Here is a 27,438-nt window from a genome sequence, read left to right as displayed (position 1 = left end):
TAAATGATTACTTGTGTTCGTTTAGTGTGTGGAAAGTTTTGATCGGCAAGAATAGGTACATTTGTGAACTTATGTTGAACAACAACTTCATACTAGCTGGCGAGTGCCATGAAATGTACAACTAACTTCAAGAAACTTATAAGGTAGGTATTTACAACAGCATCCAAAACTAATTGGCGTGTTGAATGCTCCCATACGAATAATCATTAAGTTGTATTTGTTGTTGTTGCACATTTTTCTCGAACGAAGCAAGTGTTTGGAATAAATCCGGTTGAAAATAATGAGAACTATTTAATAATGCTATCAAGAGATATTCTTTATATTTCGATTATAGACAGGTGGGAGGAGACATGTGTATTAAATTCACAAGACATTACTTCTTACTTAAAACCATAACTTTATTATAAAAATAACTTAAAACTAGATACATTAGAAGTAGTTGTCTTCGGCGGGCGCCCGCTTGTAGAAGGCTCTGGACGCCTCCGAGGGTCCACGAAGCCCCAGCCAGCCGAAGTACCCCCGACGCCATAACAGAACCAGGGTCAGCATAATGGGCACGGCTAGGAGCACTCCTGTATTTACGAAACAAAATTTAATTTTACACGTTTTGTATATTTCCAAAGGGATGTCGAATATTAGGCTTCATCTATATTACTTAAACTAGCCTAAAGAAACTATTTTATAGACTCTTTTTCCATCTTCCGACATTACTATAGAACTCATCCGTTTTATAACATTAAGAAATTTAAATAATAATAATATAATAATACCAGCCTAATATTAAATGACACAATGTTCGAAGCTGGGCCTTTACTACTAAGAAGATTTAGGCCTTATTCTACCAAATTGGCGAAATGCGGGTAGTAAACTTCACATACAATTCAAATTCTTATATTTTAACTCAATATTAAATATTCTCTCAAAATTGTCTTACCAATGAGAGTGCCGAGGAGGATGGCCCCGTCCCTCTCAGGTCGGTGTCCGTACTTGTCCACGCACCGCATGTGGCGGTGGATGTCATGAAGATGCTTCATTGTGTAGCCGCGCATCTCAATCGGCTCTTGGCAGCTGCAGAAAAAAAATATTGATTTTAATGCCATCTAGTGACTCGATTTAAAATATTTTTTATAAAAAAATCGGTGATAAAATTATAACTGATTTGCCATGATTCATGGAGATAGAAGTAATAGATAATAATTCCAGTATGACGTCAGTATAATCGCTTTCTAGACACTGAAGCCTCAAAACAATGACAAGACTAAATCATACACCGGAACATAGCTTACAAAACTTTACGCAACCACCATGGCTATCGTTCGGTTACTTCCATAACAAATTTTCTATTACCCATATACGATCTCAACAATACGAAATTGACGAAAAATGTATTTTGTCTTCTGCTTGTAAAATATAAATCTCTTAAACATTAGAAGGCCCACAAATTAATGTTAGTTACAAGAAAAAATATTATTCCACGAGGATTTAACACGCCTGAACCACTCTTGCACTAATAAAATATGAACACTTACACCATCAAAGAAGAGTTGCTTCCCTTCTCGTCGACCAGCGGCACCAGTATGTCTACCATCCACTGCGTGGAGCAGTCGCACAGGTAAGGGTTGTCTGACACGTCCAACTTTTCCAAGAGGTCCCAGCGGGATAGCATCCTCGAGTCAATCTCTGATAAGTTGTTTGATTTTACGTAGAGCTGGAAGAAGTAAAAGTAACTTAGAGTTAAGTATATAGATTTGATCTAACTAAATAACGTAACGAGACGGAACTAACTAACCTAGTGTTACTGTTTTTATATTACATAAATAATACATATTGATCCCAAAAAATGTTGGAGGCGTAACTAATGTACCAACTACATACGGTTCGTAGACAGTTTTTCCACTATATGATACGTACGTATTAACCTTTAGAGATGAAATTCCAATAGCAAGCTATTTAGGTAAGTCTGTTTTATTTTATCAACAAAGTTGTAGTAATGATTTCGTCAAATAATGGGTGCGCTAGTTATTGCTGCTATCTCTAATCTCTACCAACAAGGAAAAGGGGTATGGGTGATTACTATGATTATTAGTTACAGAATAAATGTCTTAAATTTCTTACCTCCTTAATAAGCGGCCAGTCGTATGTCTCGCCGATATCGTCAGGCCTCGCCAGCGCCTTAGGGTCGATGAACTCCAGCGAGGGGTTGTAGCTGAGATGCAGCCTGACCAGGTTCTCGAGACCTGCGAGGGCGCCTGCGCCGATACGACGCAGGGACTGCATGTTGCACATGTGCAGCTCTTGGAGTTTACGGAGGCGGGGGAAGCCGCTGGAAATTATAATAACTGGTAATGCAGCTATGCCATGCGTGGAAAATTAAGACGATATGTTAAATGAAGTTTTATTTTTTCCCGAGATGTAGCTTAGTTTTATCACTGTCTCTCAGCATATTGGATATACCAGTTTAACTAAAGATTGGCGTGGTTAGTGACATTGCCGCAATCACATACTAAAAAGCTGGAAATACACGTTGAACGAATGTTACCAAGCGAAGGCCAAAACGAATGTCTAGACAGCATATTTGCCTTATCTTGCTATCATTCGGTGTCGATTAGTGTTAAGGCAAGCGCCAACTTATGTAGAATACATTTGGCGTAATTTAACTTACGGATAGTCCTCAGATTCCATGTTGAGTTCTACAATCGGGTTTTGATTCAAGTTCAGATAGACCAGGTTCTTGGTTTCCTCCAACTCTTGCGGCACTGCTGTGAGCCGGTTGTCGCTAATGTCCAACCGTTCCAGGAACCTTGGCGTGTGCAGGAACTTCTCTGGGATCTCTGTGAGCTGACAGGAGCGCATGCGGAGGACCTACAACCATCATATTAATGTATTTTGAGTGTTATATGTTATAATATAGTTTATGCCTTTTACCAAGAGAATAGTCCAATCCTGATAATTTCAGTCTAGCAAGAGAGCTGCTATTGTTAGTTATAAGAGTCTGATTTCATAATGAAACTGAAATAATGATCACGAGCTTTATTTGACTTTCTAATAATGCCATCTATGATCCGATAGCAAACCTATAATAATATTTCGTATTTTATTCTATCTACCAACAGATGTCACTCACCTTCATCATAGGTAAACTGGAGATAGCAATAAGAGTCACGTGATCGATAGTGGTCAAAGGATTTCCACTCAGGTCCAACTCCTCAAGTTCCGGGAGATGCTCAAACAGATCCTGGTTGAGGGAGTGCAGGTCATTGTATGCGAGGCTTAACACTCGCATGGAGGTGAGGGGCTCGTATTCTTCAGGGGAGAAACGACCCTGTGAATAAAAGATTAAACATTAAAATTGTTTACTTTTAAAATGCCTATTTATATTTTATATTCGTACGACGTTAGAATTATCGCAAACAGGTTTGCACAAAGCATTGCCATTCAATAAAAATTCTATGACAGCTCAGGACCCATAAATAATGTTAGGTATTTTTATCGCTTTTTGCTCCTCGTATTACTCATACATTAACTTGCAGAGCTATCATATCGTGGTGCCTGGCTTTGACAACATTTATAAACTGCTTGTTTCGTAAATACCCGTCTATCTTCTTTACCAGACAGAAACATCATAACCATAATTTTAAAACCGTACCTCAAAAGCATGCGGACTGAGTTTAGCAGACGTGAGCTGGTTATGACTCAAATCAAGGACCCTCATCTCCTGCAGGTCTCTGAAGCTGGCCTTCTCGATCGTCTCAATGCTGCATCTTGATAAATTCAGCACTTCGATGGGTAGGTCTCCGATCACAGTGACGTTTGTGAACGCATTTTCGCTCAAATCCACCTCTTTCGGCTTGAGTTCTGTGAGCGCTGTGAAGAGAGGCTTTGGTAAGTTTCACAAACAAAACAGAGTTTTTTAGTGACAGGTATTTGTTGAATCTGGAGGTAATGCTAGTGCTCCCACATTTCTCCAAGTTCATTTCTATTCATTGTGTATTGGGCGCTTAGTGGACTATGGTCATATCGAGCAATAATTCTAATCACAGACAAATCTAGTATTTTTTGTTCGAACATATACAAATAATCAATAGGACAGGTCCAATGAACTGAATTGAAATCACGATCCCGCTTTTCAATATATATTATAATGCTCTTTGATCCCGCTGCCAGTAAACCAAAGAGTTACCTATGCTACCTATGTAAGTATATGTATATACTTAGTTTTATTAAGATATACTTAATCTAAATTATTTAAGTTGATCTTACCTTTCCACTCATCTAAGCTGAAGAACTTGGTTAATCCCTGGTCAAAACAATTTACTTTATCGTCTTTACAGATACATTGTCTGCAAATGCCCGACTCCTTTGCAACACTTTTCGCTGGTGTTACTTTGGTGGCTGAAACCGAAACCATGTTTATACTATTTGATAATAGATGTCGCTATCAATGGGCTTTTTAAAATTTGAAAATAGTTTTTCATTATTATTGTGCCTCATAATTAGATGATCGTAATTTTTTCTACTATTACATATGATTGTCAAATTAAAATAAATGAATATTCACAATTGCCGCATTTGTATTTATGATTTTACCTGTTTGAGTTACTTCTGTTCGTTCCACAAATATATGTTTCAGAGGGGAACAAAATCAGAACTTCATAGTCTAAATCTGCATTTGCACGTATATTTAGACTTGTGACAGAATTATAAAATATCCAATAATATCTATAAACATAACCCAAAGGGTTCTAAGCTACCTATAATTGAATGTCTTTAAGTTAATATTATATTTTTATATATCAGTACATAAACTACCTAAAAGTCGGTATTCAAAATCTTACCGTTTTCGCAGCTGATCCCAACAACCAAAAAGGACACGAAGAACGCAGTTCGCCACATTTTCCTAAAAAGTAGAGCGATGAGTAACAATATACTATGAAATGTTATCAACGAGATAAGATTGTGTAGTATATTGGAACAAAAACATTGATTTTCGCTATACTAAGGTGAACTAGGTAATAAATATATTTAACTTATATTTGATAAATTTTGTATACGAATATAGCGTGAAACCCTCTGTAGTCGCTCATTTGTCAGTTAACTGGTATACGTAGGCAGCAAGCCGTTAAAATTTCGATACTCAAAATGTTTAAGTAATTTACTTACGCCCTGTTTTTTAATCAGTCACCGATTAAAATTCCTTTCCTAAATCAAATAATTTGAAAAAGACAAAACAGTGATAACAGTAATTATAAGAAGTAATACCTTTTATCATTAGTTATGCCCCAATGTTTTTACTGATTTATAATAAATACAAAACTTGTAGCGCTATTTTACAAATATGAACAATTCACTGATACGCCTTAGCACAAAACATTTCACAATCTATTATCTTTGAAATGCGCTTCCGTTTACCAAATTTTTAAGTAAATTTACCGAATGTTTTATTTAATCCTATAATTTCTTGAATTTAATTTCAAATAGTTACATCTTAAGAATAAAGAATGCTATAAGCTATATAAACATTTGCAGATCCCAAACTAAAATTCACTTGTCTATAATTTTATTGAGGAACGGTGAAGACTCGGGTATCGTCGACTCCAAATTACGAGAACTTCAAGAAGCCCTGACCCTCTTCTCTTCAAGAGAGGAAAATTAGTTAAACCTACCACTTATGGGTATCAACCTATAACAAATATAATTCCTGCAGATTCCAAAATACTATCAATTACAAATTAATCAGTTATACATTAAACCCCATCTTATTCCCTATTTATATACAAACACACAACACGCCTTCATCCCTGAAGGGGTAAGTAAATGTGCAATCAGGGCATCCATTTTACGCCTGTGTGTTTCCGTTCATGATGAGAGAGCATATTGCCATATTTATATATTACGATATTATATTATTTAACTATACCTAAATACTATGTAAATAGAGGTCATTACAGGATATAAAACCAAGCGACTCTATACAGAGCCTTTATTCATTAAATAAACTTAATTATCAATCAGACGCTAACCAAGAATTTTCCTTCGAAACTGGTTAAAATAAGTTTCTGGGAAATTTTATTAACATGTTCTGGAACATAAAATGATTCTTGGGGATCCAATGAGACCGTAGGAATTTTTCACGCAGTTAAATAATTTTACAGAGACACAAAGGAATCCAACGTAGGAACTTTAAGACGTTCGCCCTTTATACAAATATGCAGTGAAATGAATAGAATGCCACACCTTTATTAAATCGACTTTTACAAAGATATGAAGCGACACTGCTTTAATCAGAGCACTAAACGAACCTTGAAATGTTAATCTGATATAATATTAATGTTACACAATCAATATTGCATTCTGAATCAATATTTTAGCTAACTAAAACTTTAATTGTCAATTGGAAACATGTTTTCAAAATAAACCAAATAAAACACTTGAAAATCCTTCTTATTTGATATCAATAACGTAAGTTTTTGTTCCAATATACTTACCGAAATAGAATTAAATATAAAAATAATTTTAATTTTTAAATGAGATTAAACTTTACAATTTTAAGGTATATTAGTGTTTTTGTAAACTTTATTGGTGTTTTTATAATAATAATATTTAATCAATTTACCTTTTTTATGTTTAACACATCACAACAACACACTATGTTGAATACTGATTCTTGTAGCACAATAAAATGGCGGCCCTGTATCTTATCGTTGTTATCTGTATTTATCATTTGGCTGTCCCATAGAACGTAGTAAGTGGCGTATGTCGACCCGTAAAAGAAAAAGAAGGTTATTTTTATAGTAAATTACACGCCATGGTTTTACAAGAATAAAACAATGTGCCTATAGTTTTTTTTTGCGCAAAACATCAATCAATTGATTACCGGGGTCCGCTACCAAGATGTTTTTATACTATCGTTAAGGCTAATAAAAAACAGAAAAAATGTAGGGGTATAACACATGTTATCGGTAAGTTTATCTCTAGAATATGTCATTCTCATACATAACGTTCGCGTTAACGATTGTAAAATGGCTTCTTAATTCTTATTAAGACCTCTGATGCTAAGTGACTTCTAGTGATTCCATTACTTATCAGGATTAATACAAGCTAATTACCAGGATAAAAGTAGCCTATGTGTTAAACCGGGACATGGTCTTATTATGTGCCAAATTTAATCTATATCCGTTCAGCTGTTTCTGTTTACTTCTAACAAACATCAGAACTCTGTCACAAACTTTCACATTTATAATATTAGTAACATAATATTCAAACAAACTCTACCATAGTTTAATAATTTTATTTTATTTTCATTTTTTAGCTCCTAATATGTACATCACTCATGTTGTGTCTATTTGTTATTAGAAATGCAATGGAAATGTAACTATATTTACATGGAGATTTATGATTATTTTATATTATATTCTCTATTAATGTTCCTAAATAAAGAAAATAGTACAGGTAATAAGTTGTAAAATCAACATGGGCCCAAAAGTTGAAAGCGTGTACGTACAACGTTTTACTAGAAAGGCATCCTTTATCTACCTAAGCCTGATAGCACTTCTATTTAATTTCACGTCATAGTATCAGAATTAACTGTGAATCAATACGGATTCTTAATAAACACATAAACCGGAACACAACATTCCCCGCAAATATATGTCCGGAAATTGTAGAGATAATGTCTATTTCACCCACAGTTCGCGAAGGTTACATCTCCATTAGTCAATTGCTGTCTCTGTAACTAATAACAATGCTTTTACAGACATGATGTAGGAAGATGGTTTTATTTTCGGGATAAAAGACTCCCAAAGTACTTATTGCCTGATCTGTGAATCACCGAGCCTCCTGATCCGATGCCTTTTTATGCTACCACTATACCAAACCGGAGCGATTTATTACTATATAAGTATAATGATGCTTAATGGTTTGGACTGCGATAATGGTATAAAAAAGTCAAGCAACGCATCATTTGATAAATGTCAACATTATTGTCTCTTTTGTAAATAAAACCCAGGAGCTTGCTTTCTTAGCCTATACGTTCGCAATGGAACTGAAGATGGGGTTAAAATTAAGTGTTTAAGAAGCAGGAAAGGTTTTTTAAGTAAAATTATCCTTTAATTTTACGTGAAATGCTTTATTTATATATTTTTATAGAAATGAATAATTTACATTATCATTAACATAAAATCAATATTTTCTTATCTTAACGTGATAATCGACATCTTTTACTGGTAAATACCAATGCAATATAGAACTTATAATCTATTTTAAAAGATTGAATTCCGGATACTCATTAAATAAAAATTGCAAGAACCCTCTACGCTCACGATATGGGTCAAATAAGAGCTCGTGTTAAACTGGATATGCATTTTACGTCGTATATCTACTACCAATATATTAAAACCCGTAATATATACAAAATTGCTAAAACTAAAGTTCATCTTATATTGGCTAACATAATCTTTCATTAGTGTCACGTAAACCCATTATAAAAAACCTGACATCGCCTATGTAATGCTATGAATGAGGGACCAATTTACGTTGGATATACGCTAACAAGTCCCATAGGACAGAAACCCGATGCGCGCCATCTAGCGTCAAGTAGGATAATCGCTAGTTAATTGACATTAAGTAGACGCTGACGACAAAATGGCGGGAGTTGTCGAGTTGTAAAGAAAATAAAATGTAATTAAATGACGTTTGTTATTACGGCATTATTTGTTTTTTTTAATCCATTTCTTTTTTTATAAATCTCTGGTAGATAAAATATAGTCTACGAATAGTCATACGTTTATATATTTATTTAAAATAAATTATACAGGTAAGCTTCCTTAGCGTTAAGTCAAAGACATTCAACAGTATTAAGTGATCATCACCACTCATAAACGTTCTTTCTGTCAGAAGGATTATCCATTCGTTTCAGTAGTTTAAAAAGGCCTTATGGCGAATCAAAAAAGGAGAGAAATAGCCGAGCCTCCGACAAGTTACAAGCTCTCCAGCAACAAGAATCTCAAAATTGAAGACCTCTTAATAATTAGAGATAATCGTTGAAAACTGTTTACAAACCGAAAGTCGACAAAATAATCCTTTACAAAATTAGCAGTTAAATACCTACATAAATTGACTACACAATACCCAATTTTTCAAAAGCTCTTCCATAATCTAAAAAACTTAGGAATCCACGCGCTAAAACATATACATGCGTAAAGAGCGTCTTGTTAAGATAGACGGAGTGTGCTTACGACAATGCCTGTCGCGAGCCCGATATGTAACGCGATACTCGCACGACACACCCTTGATGCAGGGCTGCCACTTATTTTCTATTTTTTATTGCCTTTGCATGCAGACGAGCTGGCACACCCTAACTTAATTGAATCTGAGAGTACATCGGACACATAGGCACCAACAAACCACTGGTAATAGTGGAATACCTTAGTGTTGAAAGAAAGAAAGATTTTAGTAGGTAGCTGGAGTAGAGGAAATTTGCCAAAAAGTCAGATGCGTGAGAAAAATTACTTAAATATAATTAAAATATTTAATTACAGAATTTAATTAAACAAATTTAAATGGGATTATAATATGAAAATTATATCGTGAGCACACTCGAGATTTGACGTCCAACCTTTCAATGTGTGGCGCGTTTGGTGTCGATGCTCGTTGTCTATTACTTACATTACATGTGCCATGAAACTTCAATACACTTTCGTCCATTTGTACAAACGCGAGCTCACCCCACCACAGTTGCTATGTTCTTGACTTGTACCGTTTACTGTATCTAAGTTCAGTACATTTTTTCTACTCTTTATACCACGTGACAGCCCTAAACTAGCTCGTTATCTGCCCGTCAACAGAGCGGCGTCGGGCGTTGCTTTACAACTTTACTTCGTTCCCGTTCAACATAATAACTATCATCTATTAGCGTTTATAACTTGACATATCACTTTAAATACTGTCTGTGTTAGAGTTGTTTTTACTTGAACGACACCATTAACAGCCGTTTTCAATAAACGATGCCAATCTCAATCTTCAATTCAATACTGAGAATGAACCAATCATAACAACTCATTTGAAAACGTCTAAAAAAATCTTTGTTCTGATTAGTACATTTTTGCGACAGTGTGAAAACAGCGATTGGCAAAGAATTATGTTAATTGTAAATGGCTGTAAGACACTCGTTTGTTTATAAACGCAACACTTATTAGCAACAGAACCTTCCAGAACTCCGTATTACTAATTTTAAATAGCACTACATTTATCCTTCCCGAGACATAAAATGGTCGAATACTGTTTCCTGCACGAAACAATATATATTATCTTTATATTAAGTAAATTATGCTACAATGTTCTCTAACTCAACAATTACGGCATCGGGCACTGCAAATTGGAAAAATAAACGATGTTGTGTTACTTATTTAGGTCCATACAAGTGACTAAATACCTAGTAGACGTCTCATTAAATCAAGTGGCAATAGCCTAGTTAGGGATGGAATGGACTGTCGGAATGAACGTTCAAAACCCAAGGGCACACATCTCTGACTTTTCTAAAATTATTTTTTTTGTGAATTATCACTTGCTTTGACGGTGAAGAAAAACGTCGTGAAGTAATCTGCATACCTCAGATGTTCTCTATAGCAATTTTGAGGGTGTGTAAAGTCTACCAATCCGCCCTAGACCAGTGTGGTAGACTTAGGCCTAATCCCTCTCAGTAGTAGAGGCGGTCCATTCCCAGCAGTGGGACAGTATATAATACAGGGCTGATATTGCTTACTAGAAGTCTCATTCATAAAAGTTGTTACTAAACTAGTGACCGGCCATAGGGTAGCAACGCATGACATTAAAATAAACGGGGTAATCAAAAGGTTAAGCGACGACGAGGGATTTTGTGACCTTTCGCCTAATTGGAAGGCGTTTAGGGATATTAGCACTTAACGTTTTGTAAATTTCAACCATATTCCAAACTATTTGATATTTAAAATTGGACATAGTACCGTTGGAACTAATTTATGGGTCTAATGTGTTAATTGTCGCATCTTTGCGGTCGTATTGGTACGCGTATGTGCAACTGTCCAATTTTGGGGCAAAGAAAAGTTGCTTCCTTCCCGCTATAAATTAAACAGAAATTGTCACCTAGGGAGGTGAAAATGGGGTAGGGATACCATACATTAACTGGCCCCAGTCAATATCCATTTTTACAATACAATGTTATTTATATTGTTGTAAGGTCTTGGCCCCGGATCTATCGAAGCTTTTTCGAACTTTTCCGACCAAAAGTTAACTCGAAAAGAAAGTAAATCAGTAACATAGACTTAAATATAATGAACTTTTAAGGAGAAAGTCTTTAGAATAAGTTAAATAGATAAAATACTTTATTTATCACGTAGGCGAACAAAGTTGCACTTATGATACGTCAAAACAATGTATAAGAATAATTATTATTATGTCTAAATGACAATTAAAATTGCTTATATAACTATGTTTATTTTAAATAATTAATTAAAATAGCTCTAGAGGTTATCCCAAACATACAAACAAATACTTCTTCATTATATACATAAAACTGAATGAAAACTCACATTCTTTGTGTGATATTTATATTGTCCGTTCCTTTCAATTATCTCTGGCACCCTTCAGTTATAACATGTCAAAACTATTACACGTTTAATTTCATTTATTATTGTCTATTAAGGGCTTTGAGTTTGTATTCCGTGGGGTTTGAATCTGGGAGAGGTACGATTAAATCTCCAAGTAATTTAGCGCCTGTGAGATTTGATTTAAGGTCTGAGGGTCTTATTCCGTCTACGAGGGTAACATCGTCTTTTTGTAACTACGGGCGTAGTAATTGATGAACGGGTTTGAGAGCCATATGGGTTATAAAGTCGGAAATCCCCTATTTACCTATATGGTTATTTAAGCTGTCCATTGATTAGAACGCCCGTACTTATATGACGGATTTACCCGCGTAGACGGAATAGGGCCCCCTAACCTTATACCAGAAAATATTATAGTCAAATATAAAATGTTAAAATCTAGAACATATAGAAGCTAGAAGCGAAAATTTCAGAAGTATTTATTAAAACGTATCAACATTCTATAATAATTTGTAGTAAACTTCGCTCAGAAATCAAGACATTCACTAACAGGTCACTTTAAAATAAACATTTCAGATGCTTCTCGCGTTTAGTGTAGCAGATTCACAAATATAATGGTCTCGGAAATTATTATGTTGCAATATTTTAATTTTTTTCGCCTATAGTAGCAAATTAACAACTATAATGCTCTCAGGAAATTATTAGTTTTAATATTATGTATTTTATAGAATTAGTATATCTGTATTTATGTAGATATAAGTATATGTATTATATGTGTATTATTTTTTAATATACACCTACACTACCTCGTGTCTGCATTAATTTTGAGTATAGCATAGAAAGCAATAAATAAATAAGATTTAAATTCAGACAGAATAGGACAACAAAATTAACGCTTTAAAATTTAGAAATCATCTTCATTAATAAAATGTCAAGCGATTGTCTATGAAGAACAGAATACGATAATTTACGCCCACAATTCCATGTTTTTATTCCCGTTCAAATCCAATATGAGGTGGCAAGTCTATCGTCACATCATTTCATCAAAATTCTCAAATGAAAAACGAAAATTAATTTGTAAAACCTGGTCTCTTAAGCAGTGGCGAAAGGTGAAATTTTCGAAAAAGAATCCGGCACAAAATATAGGTACACATGCACAAATGCGGTCTGTAAATCGTTTTAATGATATTTAGATTCTACAGAAATGTGACGTAAAGTATGGACCCTTGGTAATTGCTCTTGAGTTAAGTTACCAGTAAATAAGGCAATTAAAATTACACTTTGCTCAACTTTTATTTCAAACGCACTTTATCGTCTAATATAATCAAATAAAAATGGCATAAGCAAGTTGTGATAAAATCTGCACAATAAAGTGTAGTCTAAAATGCCACACCTCATCCGTCCTCCAAAAAAGGCACCTTTGTGAGTGCCATTCGTCGACAAAGGGGACTGGTTGATATATTCTAGACAGAATCAAGAATTTTTTAAATCTTTGATGTCATGTATTTTTATAGCCATGCCAATTTTTATACGCCATGGTGGCCTACGTATGTCACGTTCCGGGATCAGCCTGTGTATATCCGGTTTCAACAGGCCGGCATAATTGTGTCGACTGTCGAGGGGTAATCATCTCTCGTCAATCGCCATTTTATTGGACCCCAATCTACTTACCATTAGATGCAGTGGGGTCACTTTGCCGTGCTCGAATAAAAAAAAAATAGCCTCAACACTATCAATAAAATAGTCGTTTCTTCGGTATAAAGTAAACGTTGGCCGGGAATTCTGGAATCAAATTTCAAATCGCGGATACCTTGAGTGGATTTATCTAACATTATTGGCCCAGTTATGGATCTATTCGACGAGGATAATAGCGAGTAGGGGACCGGCTGTAAAAATTTTGCCAATTTCTTTCTGCAGTGCAAATTTCTTATCATCCAGTATCGACTAACAGTCGTTTGCAATAAACAATTCCAATCCCAATATTCAATCCGTTTCCGAAAATGAACCAATTGAAATAAATCATTTGTAAGCATGTAAAAAAAATGTAATTGGGTTATTTTTGACGTATCTGAAAAAAAATGATAATGGTCGTTTATTGAAAATCATGAAGAAAAATCCTCACAGGATTGTCTGATCTCAGAAGCAAACCCAAGCATTTCCAGTCCGGAGTTCACATACGAGGCCAGTTTACCCGAAGGAGACGAAAAAAATAAAAATAACAAACTCACTATTGTATAAACCCATCCATTCCTAATCAAATCACTCCAATATTGAAGCTTCTGTGAAATTAAAAGAGTTGTGTACCTTTCCAATCGCCCTCTAGCTCCGCCAAATTTAATATACCCCGTGCCGGTTTACCCCATAACTTTGCTGTTCCATTATACACCTTACCCCAATAAAATAAGGTGCTGTAAAAGTACCCCTCGGCTCAATTAACACTGGTTGATATATCGGGTTATTACTTATTACAAGGTTGGTATGCTTTGATCCATTTATTGTCTGAAGGCGTTATTATCCGTAAAAGGTAATCAGTGCGAATTTTCAGATTAAAGGACCCCTACTGGGGTATTTTGGGACGTATTTTTGCACCTGTCGAGTGGTATAGGACGTTATGAAGTGTCCATTTGGTATAATTTGCATAAAAGGGGAGATTAAGATAGTATGTATTGTAAAGATTTAATTTTATTACTAGAACTCTGTTCTGTCTTATTGATTTAAGTAACTTGGCAAAAAATAGGATAGAATAAATATTTTTATTTAAAGAGTTGTCGTAAAAAAATTTTTTTTTTTTTTTACAAAACGCTGTTAGGTATTCTTCCAGCATTTATAACGAATAACTGCTTTATTGTAAAATGTAATTTACTCGACACTTGGAATGAAATAGGATAAGAAAATGTGAGAAAGAGTGAACGCGTTGCTTAACTTCGAAGAAACGAATGGAAAGTCTTTTTATTGTGTTCCAAGCAGTCTTATTGACAAAGGAACCCAATGGCAAGTATTATGTAGGGCAGTCGTACTATGCTAATCATGCGATTTTGCTGTCACTTTAACTGAGAATTAATAACTCTTATTACTAGGCAGGTACAATACTTTTAATAATCACAATTAAAAACAAAAATTAAATCAATCAAAATAAATAAGACGGCATTCAATAAATAAAATGTACCCCATCGCACGTATGCTTTGTAATGGGGGCAAACAATATGCGAATTAGGGGCAAATTGTGCGTGCGCCTGAGAACGTCGTAACGAGGTTACGTCGACGGCCGGCGCGTAAACTTTGTTACGGCGGCCTATAAGTCTCACTTGGGGTATAATCAACGCGGCTGACTGTCGATTTAGATTTACAAATTTCATATTTTTACTTACCGGACGCATTGGTCCGCTTGGAAATCTTTAGGAGGGGCCTATGTTTAGCTGTGGGCTTCATGTGACTGATGTTGATGTTATTTGAGTTCAGCAGTGAACTTACTAAGGCTGATTATGATGATATATATGATTTATTAATTCCTGTACATACCCCATTACATACGCCATTTCCTTTTGAATACAGATGTGTATCGCACCCTGATTGTGCTAGATTTCAAGTGAGTGGAGACTATAGCCATTTATAAGATCTAATTTCAGACTCCCGACCCGCGGATAAAACCCGAGATCATTGCGATGAGCGCGCAATACAATTGCGCTAGATTACGAAGCAGTCATCTGCCGACTGATTTTCTTTTATCTACACGACAAAATGACTCTCATGAACCTGATGGCAAGCGGAGTGCGAACCAGATATAATGTCCATTGACGAGAAATTAGTACCCCTTGATTTTTTATAAAAAATGGACTTATGTTACTTATAAACTTATTTACCATCTTCAACTCTATTTATTTTTAGGCATGAGTCTTCATATCAAAGATTATCTACCAGTATGAAAAGATTTATAAAAATGTATCGAAAATTTCATCGAATTGAACCAACCAAATTTTTGCTAGTGGTAGGTAAGATATATTTTATATCCGCCCGGCTAGCGACCACCGTACTCAAGGTGTTAAAAACCGCCATAGTGGCCTACGTAAGTGTGTCGCGTTCCGGGATCAGCCTGTGTATATCCGGTTTCAACAGGTCGGCATTATTATGTCGACTGTCGAGGAGTAATCATATCTCGTCAGTCGATATTCTATTTGAACCACTCCACTTTCCATTGCGTGCATCGGGGTCTCCGCCATGCCGGTATTAAAAAAAATCTGTATAACTCTATATTCTCCCACTAAAACAGACTGGATGCTAAAATAAAATAACATATTAATAGTTTATTATTTAATCATTAACTCGTTTTCTAAATCATAGTCACTTTACAATATTTTTTTTACTAAAAATCGGTTCTAGTACATACTACTACTGAAAATGGCGGATTGAAACTCTTAAATTATAGTTAAAATATTACAATAGTTTCTATTACTATATTGCTAGTAAACCCGGCTCTAAAATAAATAAAATAACTTATAGTAATTTTACATAAGCTCGCGCGTTTTTTCCGAATGGGTAAGTAGAGATGTGTCCTGCATACCAATGTTTCGCAGAACTATTTATGATATTCAAATTATTCTCAAGTGTTTTATATTACATATATACAGGGTTATTTTCACGTTCTGTTAATAAATATAACCAAATACTTGACTTCTTAAAACAATGCTTTACCATAAGTTATTCAAACCATATACGTAAATAAAGAAGTGTAAGTTGGAAATAAAATAAATATTAAGTAATAAAAAGTACACGAAGAGCATTTTTAATAAGAAATACACTAACACACGCCATATTCGCAATTAACTACCAAATGGTCTAAAAGTCAGAATACTAAAACTGGAATTTATGCAAAAATGTTCATCATTCATAGATGTTTTTTGGCACTATGTTAGCAGAGGTAGTTTCATTTAGTAATTCAATGTAAACTTTTTTCTCCTTGATATACATTTATTTTGCTTACTCAAACTGTTAATCGATTCTAACGCGGTCGGTATAAACATACCTAACATAGGTATGTAGTTATAGAATCAATGGTGCTTTTACTAACCTTATGTCCAAGTTAATTAGACACATACCTGTATTTGCGCAAGCATTGAATCATAAAATCAAGTAATATGGAACGAGGTGGACAGATGACCTAATATAAGTCGCAGGAGGTCTCTGGATGCGGGTCATTCAAGAAATTAGAAATCTTTCGGGGACGCCCATGTTCAGCAGTGGACGTCCTGCGGCTGATAATGATGATGGAATTAGTTTTCCAAAACTATTTCTATTCCACATATGTATAAAATATAACAACACAAATGACTTAAAACAATCCGCGCATTTAAATACTATTTTCAACGATAAATTCATTTTCATCTCTCAAATCAAAATCTAATTGAACAAAACCTTCTAATTAACCATGCAGGCCAACACACATCAAAGAGATGTCTTAATAAAACTAGTAGATTCACCTCCAATCTATCGCAAGATAAACCGATAAACTATAACGGCCAACTACACATTAATGATAAGAATAAACCGATCATTTTTTTGCTTAAGGTAAGATATATTTTATATCCGCCCGGATAGCGACCACCGTTCACAAGATGTTAAAGCCCGCCATAGTGGCCTACGTAAGTGTGTCGCGTTCCGAGATCAACCTGTGTATATCTTGCCAACAGACCGACATAATCGACTGTTGAGGAGTAATCATCTCTCGTCAGTCGACATTCTATTGAATCCCATTCCACTTACCGTCAGATGCAGTGGGGAAACATTGCCGTGAGCGTATAAAAACAAAATAACTCACCGTAAGCATATCAAAAAAACTTCATTCTGATTAGTTAATTTTTGTATAGATCCGATGATATCGTTTACTCTTTACAGGTATCGGTCATTAATCGACGAAATACGACGAAACACGATACTAAATTTTGCGCTTAAATTGCCGTCGCGATGTGCTAATGTTTATTGTAAAGGATGCTTTATCTCTGTGCTTTGATGTGTATATGCCCTTATAGAGTTTATCGTATGAAATGACTAGATTTTCATAATAACCTAAACACTACTTAAAATTATACTTACAATTAACTTATTGTTAACTATTGAGCGTAAACCGATTTCTATTGAACCGATGATTGTTTGAGAATGAATTGTTTATTGAAATTAATCTAGGTTTCTAGATTCCATTGTAGTGTGTTAAATCACTAGATAAAGTCATACTAAAATGTGTCCTTTAAGAAAATAATCAAAATAAAAAAAAACAAATAGGTACATATTTATTGTAATAATTATTTTAGTTAGTTCAAAGTTAGACTTTTAATAGTTGAAACTCAATCTAGTAATGACTTAAAAAAGTTCAAAAACAAAACGGTTACTTCATTTTATCCCAAAAAAACGATGTATTTGAGTCTTCACTTTCAGTTAAAAAAAAAAACTTAAATCTTGAACGTCAAAACACTGACTTCACTTGACCTTTATGCAACGCCCCAGCCCGTCGGGAGACCAAATTTTAAGAAACGAAGCATACAACTCACATGTAATACATTGAGGTTTATACTCATCAAGCATTTTTATTGTTGATTGTTGTTATAAATTAAGCAAATTTCCTGCCTTTTATTTTATATCGTTTTCTATGCTTACGATGCTCTTTGAAGAAACAATTCCAACATTGTCAAGTAATATCATTAACGGGTAATATTTACAAATTAAACTACATGAATAGAACATTAGATCTCCTACAAAATGACTAGGTAACGACTAGGCAAGTTAGAATTATTGCACCTCTTAAAACTGGAATGTAGAGATCATATTCGGAAATAAAAATGATTATTTAAAAGATTACTTTCTTTAGTGACTTTGAAAATTTAATTACCTATATTATTAAATTGTGCGCCTATATGTACATTGTATGTTAAATACATTAATGCTACGTGTACACTCGTACCATAATAACACTTTTCAAACACGCTATTTTAACTTTACATATTATTATATAGTCCAGGACGATATTTGGATAACTTAATACAAAAAAATTACACATACTTTGATCATTAAAGGACGTACAATAACAATAAAGTGTTCGTCTTTGCTGCTTTCACAAATATAACTCAACCACTTAACTCAACTTGATAAAATTTGATAGATACGGAGTAACTTTGAACTCCAAGACAAAACGTACTGAGACTATTTCAGTAATTATTTTTGTCACAAACTAAATTCCGCACGGAGAAACCAGGAAAGGTAATTTGTTTTTTATATTATTTTATCCAAACTTCATCGACCCGGACTAAGTTGCAATGGCACATCACTACGACTTTACGTGTTATAGTGTTGTGTATAATTCGATTCTCCGACTATATCGATGTCGCTGTCACTATGCTCGCTGTCAGAATCCGATGTTTGCGTCGTTGACATTCGAGAATCTTCTTGTGTCTGCAAAAAGTATACTTTAAGTTTTGTACCCCTGGTATAGGTATTTTATTACTCTCATCTTGACCCTCGTAATTTCAATGGCACACTCATATATCATGTAAAAAATTATCAAGCGTTATAACTCATTAGTGAGTCTCTACATTGACTGACTGACTCTACCCAAGTTAATACCCTTAGTTTGTCATGGAGAATTATGTACTACTGAAAACAGATAAAAATATAGATAAACCTTTTAAGTTATAAACAAATTACTTTCTAATAATTTAGGGTTGTACCAAATACGTTGCTTATCATAGATGAATACCTACATTGCCATATTAATTAAAAAAATAAACCTCGAATTACCTTTCGACACTCGACGATGGGTTGCTGGTGTTTGGTTGTAAAATCAACGGGTGTGGTGACGCCTGCAAATAAGATTACTGTTAACAAAATGGTTGAGACGATCCATAACGAACTAGGACTAGATAAAGATGCAGATATGAATTAAGCCAGTTTATAGATCATTTTATTTATATGCAAAATACATCGGGACGCCCGTTGGAGGATCATCTGAATTCAAAACGCATCGTTTAAATCTGTAATACAGGCGTACCTAAGATAAAATTTCGTTATCCCTCTTTGCAAACCTATTGATCCTGTTTGAGTCTTCCCTATCTATATTTATGCTAGTTACTTAAGGCATACTTGCCTCATGTGCCTTGCTATGAAATCTATATCATGACATTTGATCCCTAACGGCCGGTCTCAGTAACTTACTAACATTTAACTGAAGTTTCCTATCACAATTCGACAGTAAAAGTTACGCTAACTGTTACTGCTGTTTCAATATCGAAATCTCTGAATGTTTAACTGTGATCAGTGACAGATAACATCCGTAACTTTAATAAATGCAAACGGCGAAGCGTTTTGTTTTTGCACTGTGAACCAGTAATGTTATGTTAAAAAACGAATTACAGAGTATTTATTGAGTGATTTTTATCTTTTCAACAAAAATTCTTTTCAATATTTTTACATTCGATTTTATGTTAAGCGTTTTAAATATCATATTGTATATTATTAAAACAATGATTAACAGCTCTATTATTTATAAAAACACAGGTAACCAACAAAAGCAAGCATTAATCCATATAAGCAATATAAAGGTCAGGAAGCTATTGAAAGCGGCTATTAATTGGGAAACCAATTTCTGCCTAGTAAGTTTTTAGATATAAATATAAGTCACTGAAGTCGTTTCTATGACATGACAGCTTGTCTTATCACTGAACGGATATATATTAACAATATTTATAAAATAAAGCGTAGGAAAATTCCCGCCAAAACATATCAGAAGACTGAAAGAGTACTTTTGAAATTCTTGATTGATTTGAAGAACATTCGATTAAGTATACTCAAAATGCATAGATTACCAGTTCAGTAATAACATGGTGATCTAGTGTCTTCTACAAGTATTAACTGGCCAAGAATATTGGCGTTAAACCACTGGTCTCTTCAGAAATTAGTACTAATCAATAAAAAAAACACGACCTACGAAAGAAGTTATCTTTCATACCAACAACCTTTGCTCAAGCCTGTTGATCCTTAAAAACATCATCCATAGACATAGAATCGATATCTGTGGCGGTCCGTTGCTAGGCAACCAAGACGTCCGCCATCTTGCCTCGCTAACTCAATTTGCGAACGTCTTGAGTTGCGGCGCCAAAGCGACGACATTACAAATCGAATTCCGCGCTCCTTGAGGTTTGCTGCGCCAATTAGGCAGTTTCGTGCCCTGCTGCCATTTGGGAGGGGTAAGTGGGGGCTGTACTTAGTGCATCAAGTATTTACTTTGGGCGCATTGTTATTTCAAATGATTGGACTGAATTTTCATAAGCTCGTAAATAATATAAATAATAATATCAGGCCTGGATTATATACTGTCGCACAATTGGGCACGGGCCTCCTCTACAACTGAGAAGGATTAGGCCTTAGTTCACCACGCTGGCCTAGTGCGGATTGGTGTGTAGTGGTATTGGTAGACTTCGCACACCCTCAATATTCCTATAGAGAACTTTTCAGGTGTGCAGGTTTCCTCACGATGTTTTCCTTCACCGTTAAAGCAAGAGATAATTCACAAAGAATACACACGTCACACATAAATTTACAAAAGTCAGAGGTATGTGCCTTTGTGATTTGAACCTGCGGACATTCGTCGCGGCAGTCCGTTCCACAACCAACTAGGCTATCGCCGAAAATCATAAGCTTAGATTGAAATCAATTTCAAACGCAGTTTTATTGGGAGATTAATAAAATTATAACTTAATATCTACGACTAGGTTTTTAATTACGTACCATTATGCTATACATTGGCAAAAACTTTACTTTGGCAAAATGACTGAGATCTGATGCCACAGGGATTGTTATTACTTAAAATTATAATTGTTGTTTTCATCTCTTATAGTTCATTTAATTGAGAGGTGCCTCATATAAGGTCCTTCAATACAGATTACCCATTACCATCTAAATCTATCATTAAATTATAGTGCACGTTGCTTTTCGTAATTTAAACTTCTGAATTTTGAATAGTTTTTTTATGCTAGGCACTATGAGCAACTTGCACTTCTCGTCTTTTAGCAGTTTAAAAAAATGTTTTTGTTCAATAACTTCATAAACCTCAACGTAGGCGTAATGCTAAAGGGATACGTAATATTCTGTAATAATAGTTCTGGCTGCCCTTCACATCCTAATAAATATGCTGTAAAGCTGTTTTTAGTCTGTGGAAGACTCATGAGCTACAGAATTAGCCATAGACTCTATAGAATCTCATGTCATATACACACTTTTATTATAATACCTTTACGCTCATTACATAAACGTTCAATGTAGTCTAAACGTTCGATCCTAGCGCAGCGCAAAATTATACTCCATATAATTAGTTTGAAAATCTTAGAAACAGCGAACTATCAAGAACAGACGAAAAGTTTCCGTGCGTTGTATAAACTTGGGCCAAGTTCCCGATAATTGATTTGTTAGTTTGCCGGTACCTGGAATTCCTTAGTTTTCCAACACCGTGTTAAATTGGAGATACCTGGGCCCTTATTCTGTATGATAGTGAAATCGCGTAACGCGGCCGTGTCATGTTATCTTCGAGAAATGGGTGGGGAATGGTATTCTGTAAGCCAAATTTCTATAGTACTAAACATGATGGGTTGTGTTACATGCTTGTTACGCACTGTCAACATAACGTGCGAGATAGAGAATAAAGCCCCTGTTGAAATCAAAACTCTAATTTCTAAACTCGGGTAGGTAGAATAAATTTTGTATGACTTTTGCAGCACGAGTTGCTCCGGTCTGTATATTTCATTGCGGTTAACGTCAGGCAGCTGGCCGTAAAAATAATCCAAATCCTTTTTGCAATATACTTCAAACACTAGGTTAAACTGACCCCACAGAGAAGAAGGATCAGATAAATGAGAAGATTTAAAAAAAACAATATAAAAATAAACAGCTATTGTCTTCAAGAAAATGGAACAGATTGTTGTGACGAAGTTTACCCCGGCCATGTCAATATCTCAAGGTTACATGTGTAATAATTTAAAATATAATTCATCAAAGGAAAATATCGTGTGGAAATTTACATACTTGTGAGTTGTAAGATTTTCTAACCTGCACCAAGCAGGTCTAATGGAAAGATGTGAAGGTTACACGTAAAGTTTATAATATAAGTTTTGTGTTGTGCTCACTATCAAAGGTTTCAGGAAGAAAATCTCAAAACCATATCGCAATTAGGCTGTGTTAGGAATAAGCAAGTCGACACAGAAATACCAGATCCTACCCCTTTTAAAATATTAGTCTTGACTTCTATTTTATCAATATTGCCAAGAGCAGACATTCTTAAATTAATGAACATAGCACATAAGTATGTGAGTTAGTTTTCATTTTCACAACGGAGCGGTTATGAAAAACATCGTAAGGAAATCATAAGTACCAAGAACTAGCTAATTTGTCTCCTTAATGGAGAAGGCCCAACAGTGGAATAGTGCAAAATACAGAGCTGGCATTAGTAATCACTGACCTCTTTGCTGCTGCTGTTTCCTCATCTGTTTCTTGTGCTTCATGCGCCGGTTCTGGAACCAGGTCTTGACTTGCGTCTCCGAGAGGTTGAGGGCTCCTGCCAGCTCCACACGCTCAGGTGTGGACAAGTATCGCTGGGACTCGAAACGCTTCTCCAAACCTGATGGAAATATATACCATGTAACAACATATACCTATACCTACCCCTGATAAGGGGAAAAGGCGTAAAGCTATCTATATAAAAGTGCATTGTGATGGCAATAGGTTCGCAACATGAGAAGGGCAAGAAACTCAAAAAACTCAATTTCAAGGATCAATAATCTGATTTCACTCTTACAATACACGCTTAAGTCCGTAGCTTTGTCCGTCTTAAAATGAATCTCCGCCTTAGAAGTATAAGTTCTAACGAATAACGTAGAGTATAATGAACTCAGGAATAACGTTACCTGTCTGTAAAATCAGATCAGAATCAGATAAATGATTCCAAAGACCGTCTACATCCTTCCAAACTTACAAAGTTTAAGTAACAAGAAATAGAATGTATGTATCTATTAAAAGAAAAACATCTGACGTCAGAATATGGCAATTATAACGATATAACATTCAATAGCTGACACGTTGAGCAAATAGAGTCAATTAGTTCTATAACTTGCCTGTAAGTTGCGGATCGGAGAACACAGTCCTGGCTTTCCTCCGACGGCAGTGCTTCAGCGCCGACAACGATAGATCCGACGGAGTGAAGAGCGCGTGGTACGGCACGCCTGGACATAAAAATCAACGATAAAATAGATGGTCTATGAAATTAGTATACCTTTTAGTCGTGTATTCGTAAAAAGATGTATTTCAGAGATTCTTTCTTAGTGCTCACTAAATTCCGCCTATATCTACCGCCGCATAAGTTTAGAAAGTAGTACCCAGAAAAAAATATAGTTGAAAATTATGTTAACACATTTATTAAAACTAATCAATCATACCTAAAACAATTAACTATGTATTTCTTAACTAAATATTATTTATTTTACCAACCACAGCCCACAGACCGATTTAAAATATCGTTGTTTTACAAAGGTTTGTCACCGTTGTTATTTATCATGAGGCTAACATACAACCAGATGGGACATTTGCTAGAAATTGATTCCTATCGCAAATGAAGCTTACAAATTTAGTGAAATCGTGGGAGTTTGCCGATCTTAATGAAAACCAAGAAGAAAAAAAATAAATTACGTCTCAACTATCCATAGAGACCAACCACTAAACGAATTTCATCTTATAAACACTCATCTTTATTATTTATATTATTGAATGAAAAGACCAGAAAACCATCTTGCTAGCAATTATAATCGAAGCGATAACCCATATGATTATGGGTTATACAACTCCACCCGAAGTTTGAACTACAAAACAGTGTCGCACGAGAAGTCACTCTTTCTCCTTCGTTGTTATTTTAAGACTGGATGAATAAGTTCCGCGTCTGCCTATTCCTTCGAGTACAAGGACATATCCCTCTTTATACAAGAGTCCATCTAGGTAGGAGTCGACTCAATGTGTTTTCTAGCCTTCTAATAAATACCATTGTATGGATAACCATTAGGGATTAGGACTTAGAATTTTACCATGAGGCATGTTACCAACTCCGATCATCAATGAATTTATTAAACATACAAAGTGTCTAGTAGATTGTGATCACAATATTTCCTTTCTAAATAATTAGATACACCAATTCCACTGTGAATTGTAAAATTTACTTATCTCAATAATCAGGTTTTTGAGGATTGATGCCCACAAATGTATAATTATTAGTCCATAATTTAAATCAAGTGCAAAAGAATATGTGATGAGGGGTCACCGCTTATTAACCAAAACAAAATAAATATAGAATTGCGTATATTTTGGATCTCGAAAACCTCTAGCAATCTCGCTGACACGAAATATAATATTTATTTTCTGATAAGTCGTGGTATACTGTCATATCCATACACATTTTGTGCGGAAAGTTAAACCTATCAAAATAAGTAATAATTAGGTGATTGTAGCCTTTAATCTCCCGCGATAACCCATTTTCGGAGAGAAAAAATGTTCTTAAACCTCATCAAAGAAATAACTTACCTTGAGACAAGAAATAAGGAGCTTCCATAGCCTTATATGTATTTGGGGTATGTAAATATGCGCCTAAAGCCCCCATAGCCACTTGAAGATACGACCCTTCTCTGGCTTGTACATGCGGCCTTATTTCATTAGGTACGGAGAAAAAAGGTTTAGGTTCGTATTCTAGCCTCCTTTCAACCGTCATTGGCGGTTTAAACCTAGTGTCTTGGCCTCTGTAGAGTATGTCTTCGATTAAAAAAGATGTTTTTGAATGTTCCTGCCGGTTGGTGTCGGTTGGTGAATCACTTCGTGTTTCGTGATCCATTATTTTTATTTCCTTGCCTTTTTTTAGAAAGGTGATTTTATTGACTGCATTTTGACCCGCATTTTTTTGCACTAGATCAAATTTATTTATTTGTATCAACACTTGAATTATTATAAAATTTGTTTCAAACTTTCTTAAATGTATATGTTTGCAATAATCAGATTATCAAGGTTTTTTAGCCACCGAAGTATTTATTTACACTTTTGAAATATTCTCACTTTTAATCACTTCAAAACCTTTTTTCGTTTAAATTATTTTCAAATAAATATTTTAAAATCACACAATTTCCGCACATTTATACCCCATAATTTAAATCACATATATTTCTATAGATTACCCCAAAAATCAGAACGTATATACAACGTTAAATGAAAATCGATTATGTGTTAATCGGCAGTTGTTTGGCCCGAAACGAGATGATTTGCCGTGAGCGGCCGACTGACTGAGGGTGGCTACGACCCGCCCCGTGGAGGGGGTGGCTCTACGCCAGATTACGAGATGTCGCCGATGTAAAGGGCGCGTTTGTGTGTTTGTTAAAATATTTTATCGGGGTAAAGATACGACGAAAAGATATTGGGGTATAGTCATGATTGAAGGGCAGTTTTGATAGCCATATAGGTAAATAGGGGTATTTGACTCTTTTACCTGTATCGATATCTAAGGTATCCTGAGATAAGAACGCTTGTAATTGCAATGTTTTAATTGCAAAAAAAAGAAACATTCCCCCGTAAGCATAACAGGTCGCCCTAACTATTTATTTATTTCAATTAAAATGGATAACCAATTACACTGATTGAGTTAATAATAACGACATATAACTCCAGAAAAATATTAAACAAATCAATAATGTACTTAATACTTAATTACTAACTATAATTTGATATATATATTTTTTGTTGCATTTATACTTAATATTACGGGGTGAAGTGAGTTTGACGTGTTCTCATATTTTTTAATATTGTTGTTACTTAATAATAACAATATTATATTAGGTGTACCAGCAGCGTTGTAAGTTACACTAATTATGAGGTTAATAGTGGTTAGTTTTTTTATCACTTGTAGTTTTAATCAGCTTTAAATTAAGAGGTAATTGAAACTAATTACATTGGTTTACTTAATGGTTAATCAACTTGATATGAAGTGTTTATAAAATGTCTACAAAATGTTTGCTTCTGCACTAGTAGGTATACGGTAGTATTAATTAGTTGTAGTGTTTAGAATCATCGTCCTGATCATAATCTGTTATTGTCATTTGTAAATTTTGTGGCTTCCAAAAAAATAAAATATAAAGCCCTAAAAAATCATATAAATCCTGGCGTCGAAGCTTTTTACTTATTATGTTTACGAAATCCAACGGAATACAATATCAATAAACACATTCCGAAGTCTTACAATAGAATATCTTTTATAGAGAGATAGAAAATATAGAGATAGAAATAAAAATCAGATCGATTATTAAAATCTGAATTATGTAGGTAAGTATGCACACATATATTTTGAATAGGGCGGTTGATCAGCGACAATTCCAAATAAGTCGTTCTCTTTTCAACAGTACTACATATATTTATAGTATACAGTATTAACTGTATACTATAATCTACATACTATATTTGTTTCGGGTCTACATTTTGAAATTATCAGCATTCAGCAACGTAATCCGTAATACCCATGTCACGAAACTTGTACTTACAAGCATGTTGGGTATATTCATCTGATCCCAATAATCTATACTAATATATAAAGCTTAAAGTTTTGTTTGTTTGTTTATTTGAACGCGCTAATCTTAGAAACTGCCAAACCAATTTTTTCTTGTCACTAATAGAATGGAACATTACTCCTGAGTGCCATGTGCTACTTTTTTTCCCGAACAAACTTTTTCACGCGAGTAGAGCCGTAGTTAAAATCTAGTTAATTATAAACGTGAGATATTATATTAGATATGCGTTTGTTAGAAGTAAA

General features: G+C 34.7%; 2 protein-coding genes across 2 annotated transcripts; both read right to left on the bottom strand.

Annotated features, from left to right (window-relative positions):
• Positions 1–377: 377 nt before the first annotated feature.
• On the bottom strand, positions 378–6,703 carry LOC115456230 (leucine-rich repeat neuronal protein 3-like). The gene is made up of 10 exons (XM_030185199.2): positions 6,614–6,703; positions 4,836–4,897; positions 4,261–4,392; positions 3,647–3,864; positions 3,125–3,322; positions 2,663–2,862; positions 2,116–2,323; positions 1,530–1,708; positions 935–1,068; positions 378–572 (listed from the first exon to the last, which is right to left on the bottom strand). Exons 2-10 carry the CDS (start codon positions 4,891–4,893, stop codon positions 430–432), a joined length of 1,470 nt encoding a protein of 489 aa, XP_030041059.2. The 5' UTR covers positions 4,894–4,897; positions 6,614–6,703; the 3' UTR covers positions 378–429.
• A 12,196-nt stretch (positions 6,704–18,899) lies between these two features.
• LOC115456181 (brain-specific homeobox protein homolog) lies at positions 18,900–25,482 on the bottom strand. Its single transcript, XM_030185129.2, has 5 exons — positions 25,176–25,482; positions 23,723–23,830; positions 23,071–23,229; positions 19,362–19,423; positions 18,900–19,016 (listed from the first exon to the last, which is right to left on the bottom strand). The coding sequence occupies exons 1-5, from the start codon at positions 25,477–25,479 to the stop codon at positions 18,900–18,902; spliced, it is 750 nt and encodes a 249-aa protein (XP_030040989.1). The 5' UTR covers positions 25,480–25,482.
• Positions 25,483–27,438: the final 1,956 nt, after the last annotated feature.

The sequence above is a fragment of the Manduca sexta genome, chromosome 28, assembly GCF_014839805.1.
Source record: "Manduca sexta isolate Smith_Timp_Sample1 chromosome 28, JHU_Msex_v1.0, whole genome shotgun sequence".
NCBI lineage: Eukaryota > Metazoa > Arthropoda > Insecta > Lepidoptera > Sphingidae > Manduca > Manduca sexta.
Note: the sequence above shows the minus strand (reverse complement) of the source record. Positions and strands in the feature narration are given on the sequence as shown.

Excerpts from the sequence above, each read along its gene's own strand:
- LOC115456230 (XM_030185199.2), bottom strand. The coding sequence starts at position 4,893 with ATGTGGCGAACTGCGTTCTTCGTGTCCTTTTTGGTTGTTGGGATCAGC. Across the intron at positions 4,393-4,835 it reads TGGGATCAGCTGCGAAAACG|CCACCAAAGTAACACCAGCG; the intron begins GTAAGATTTTGA and ends TTTCGGTTTCAG. Across the intron at positions 3,323-3,646 it reads TCAGTCCGCATGCTTTTGAG|GGTCGTTTCTCCCCTGAAGA; the intron begins GTACGGTTTTAA and ends TTTTATTCACAG.
- LOC115456181 (XM_030185129.2), bottom strand. The coding sequence starts at position 25,479 with ATGGATCACGAAACACGAAGTGATTCACCAACCGACACCAACCGGCAG. Across the intron at positions 19,424-23,070 it reads GAAACAGCAGCAGCAAAGAG|GCGTCACCACACCCGTTGAT; the intron begins GTCAGTGATTAC and ends TCTTATTTGCAG. Across the intron at positions 19,017-19,361 it reads CCATCGTCGAGTGTCGAAAG|ACACAAGAAGATTCTCGAAT; the intron begins GTAATTCGAGGT and ends TACTTTTTGCAG.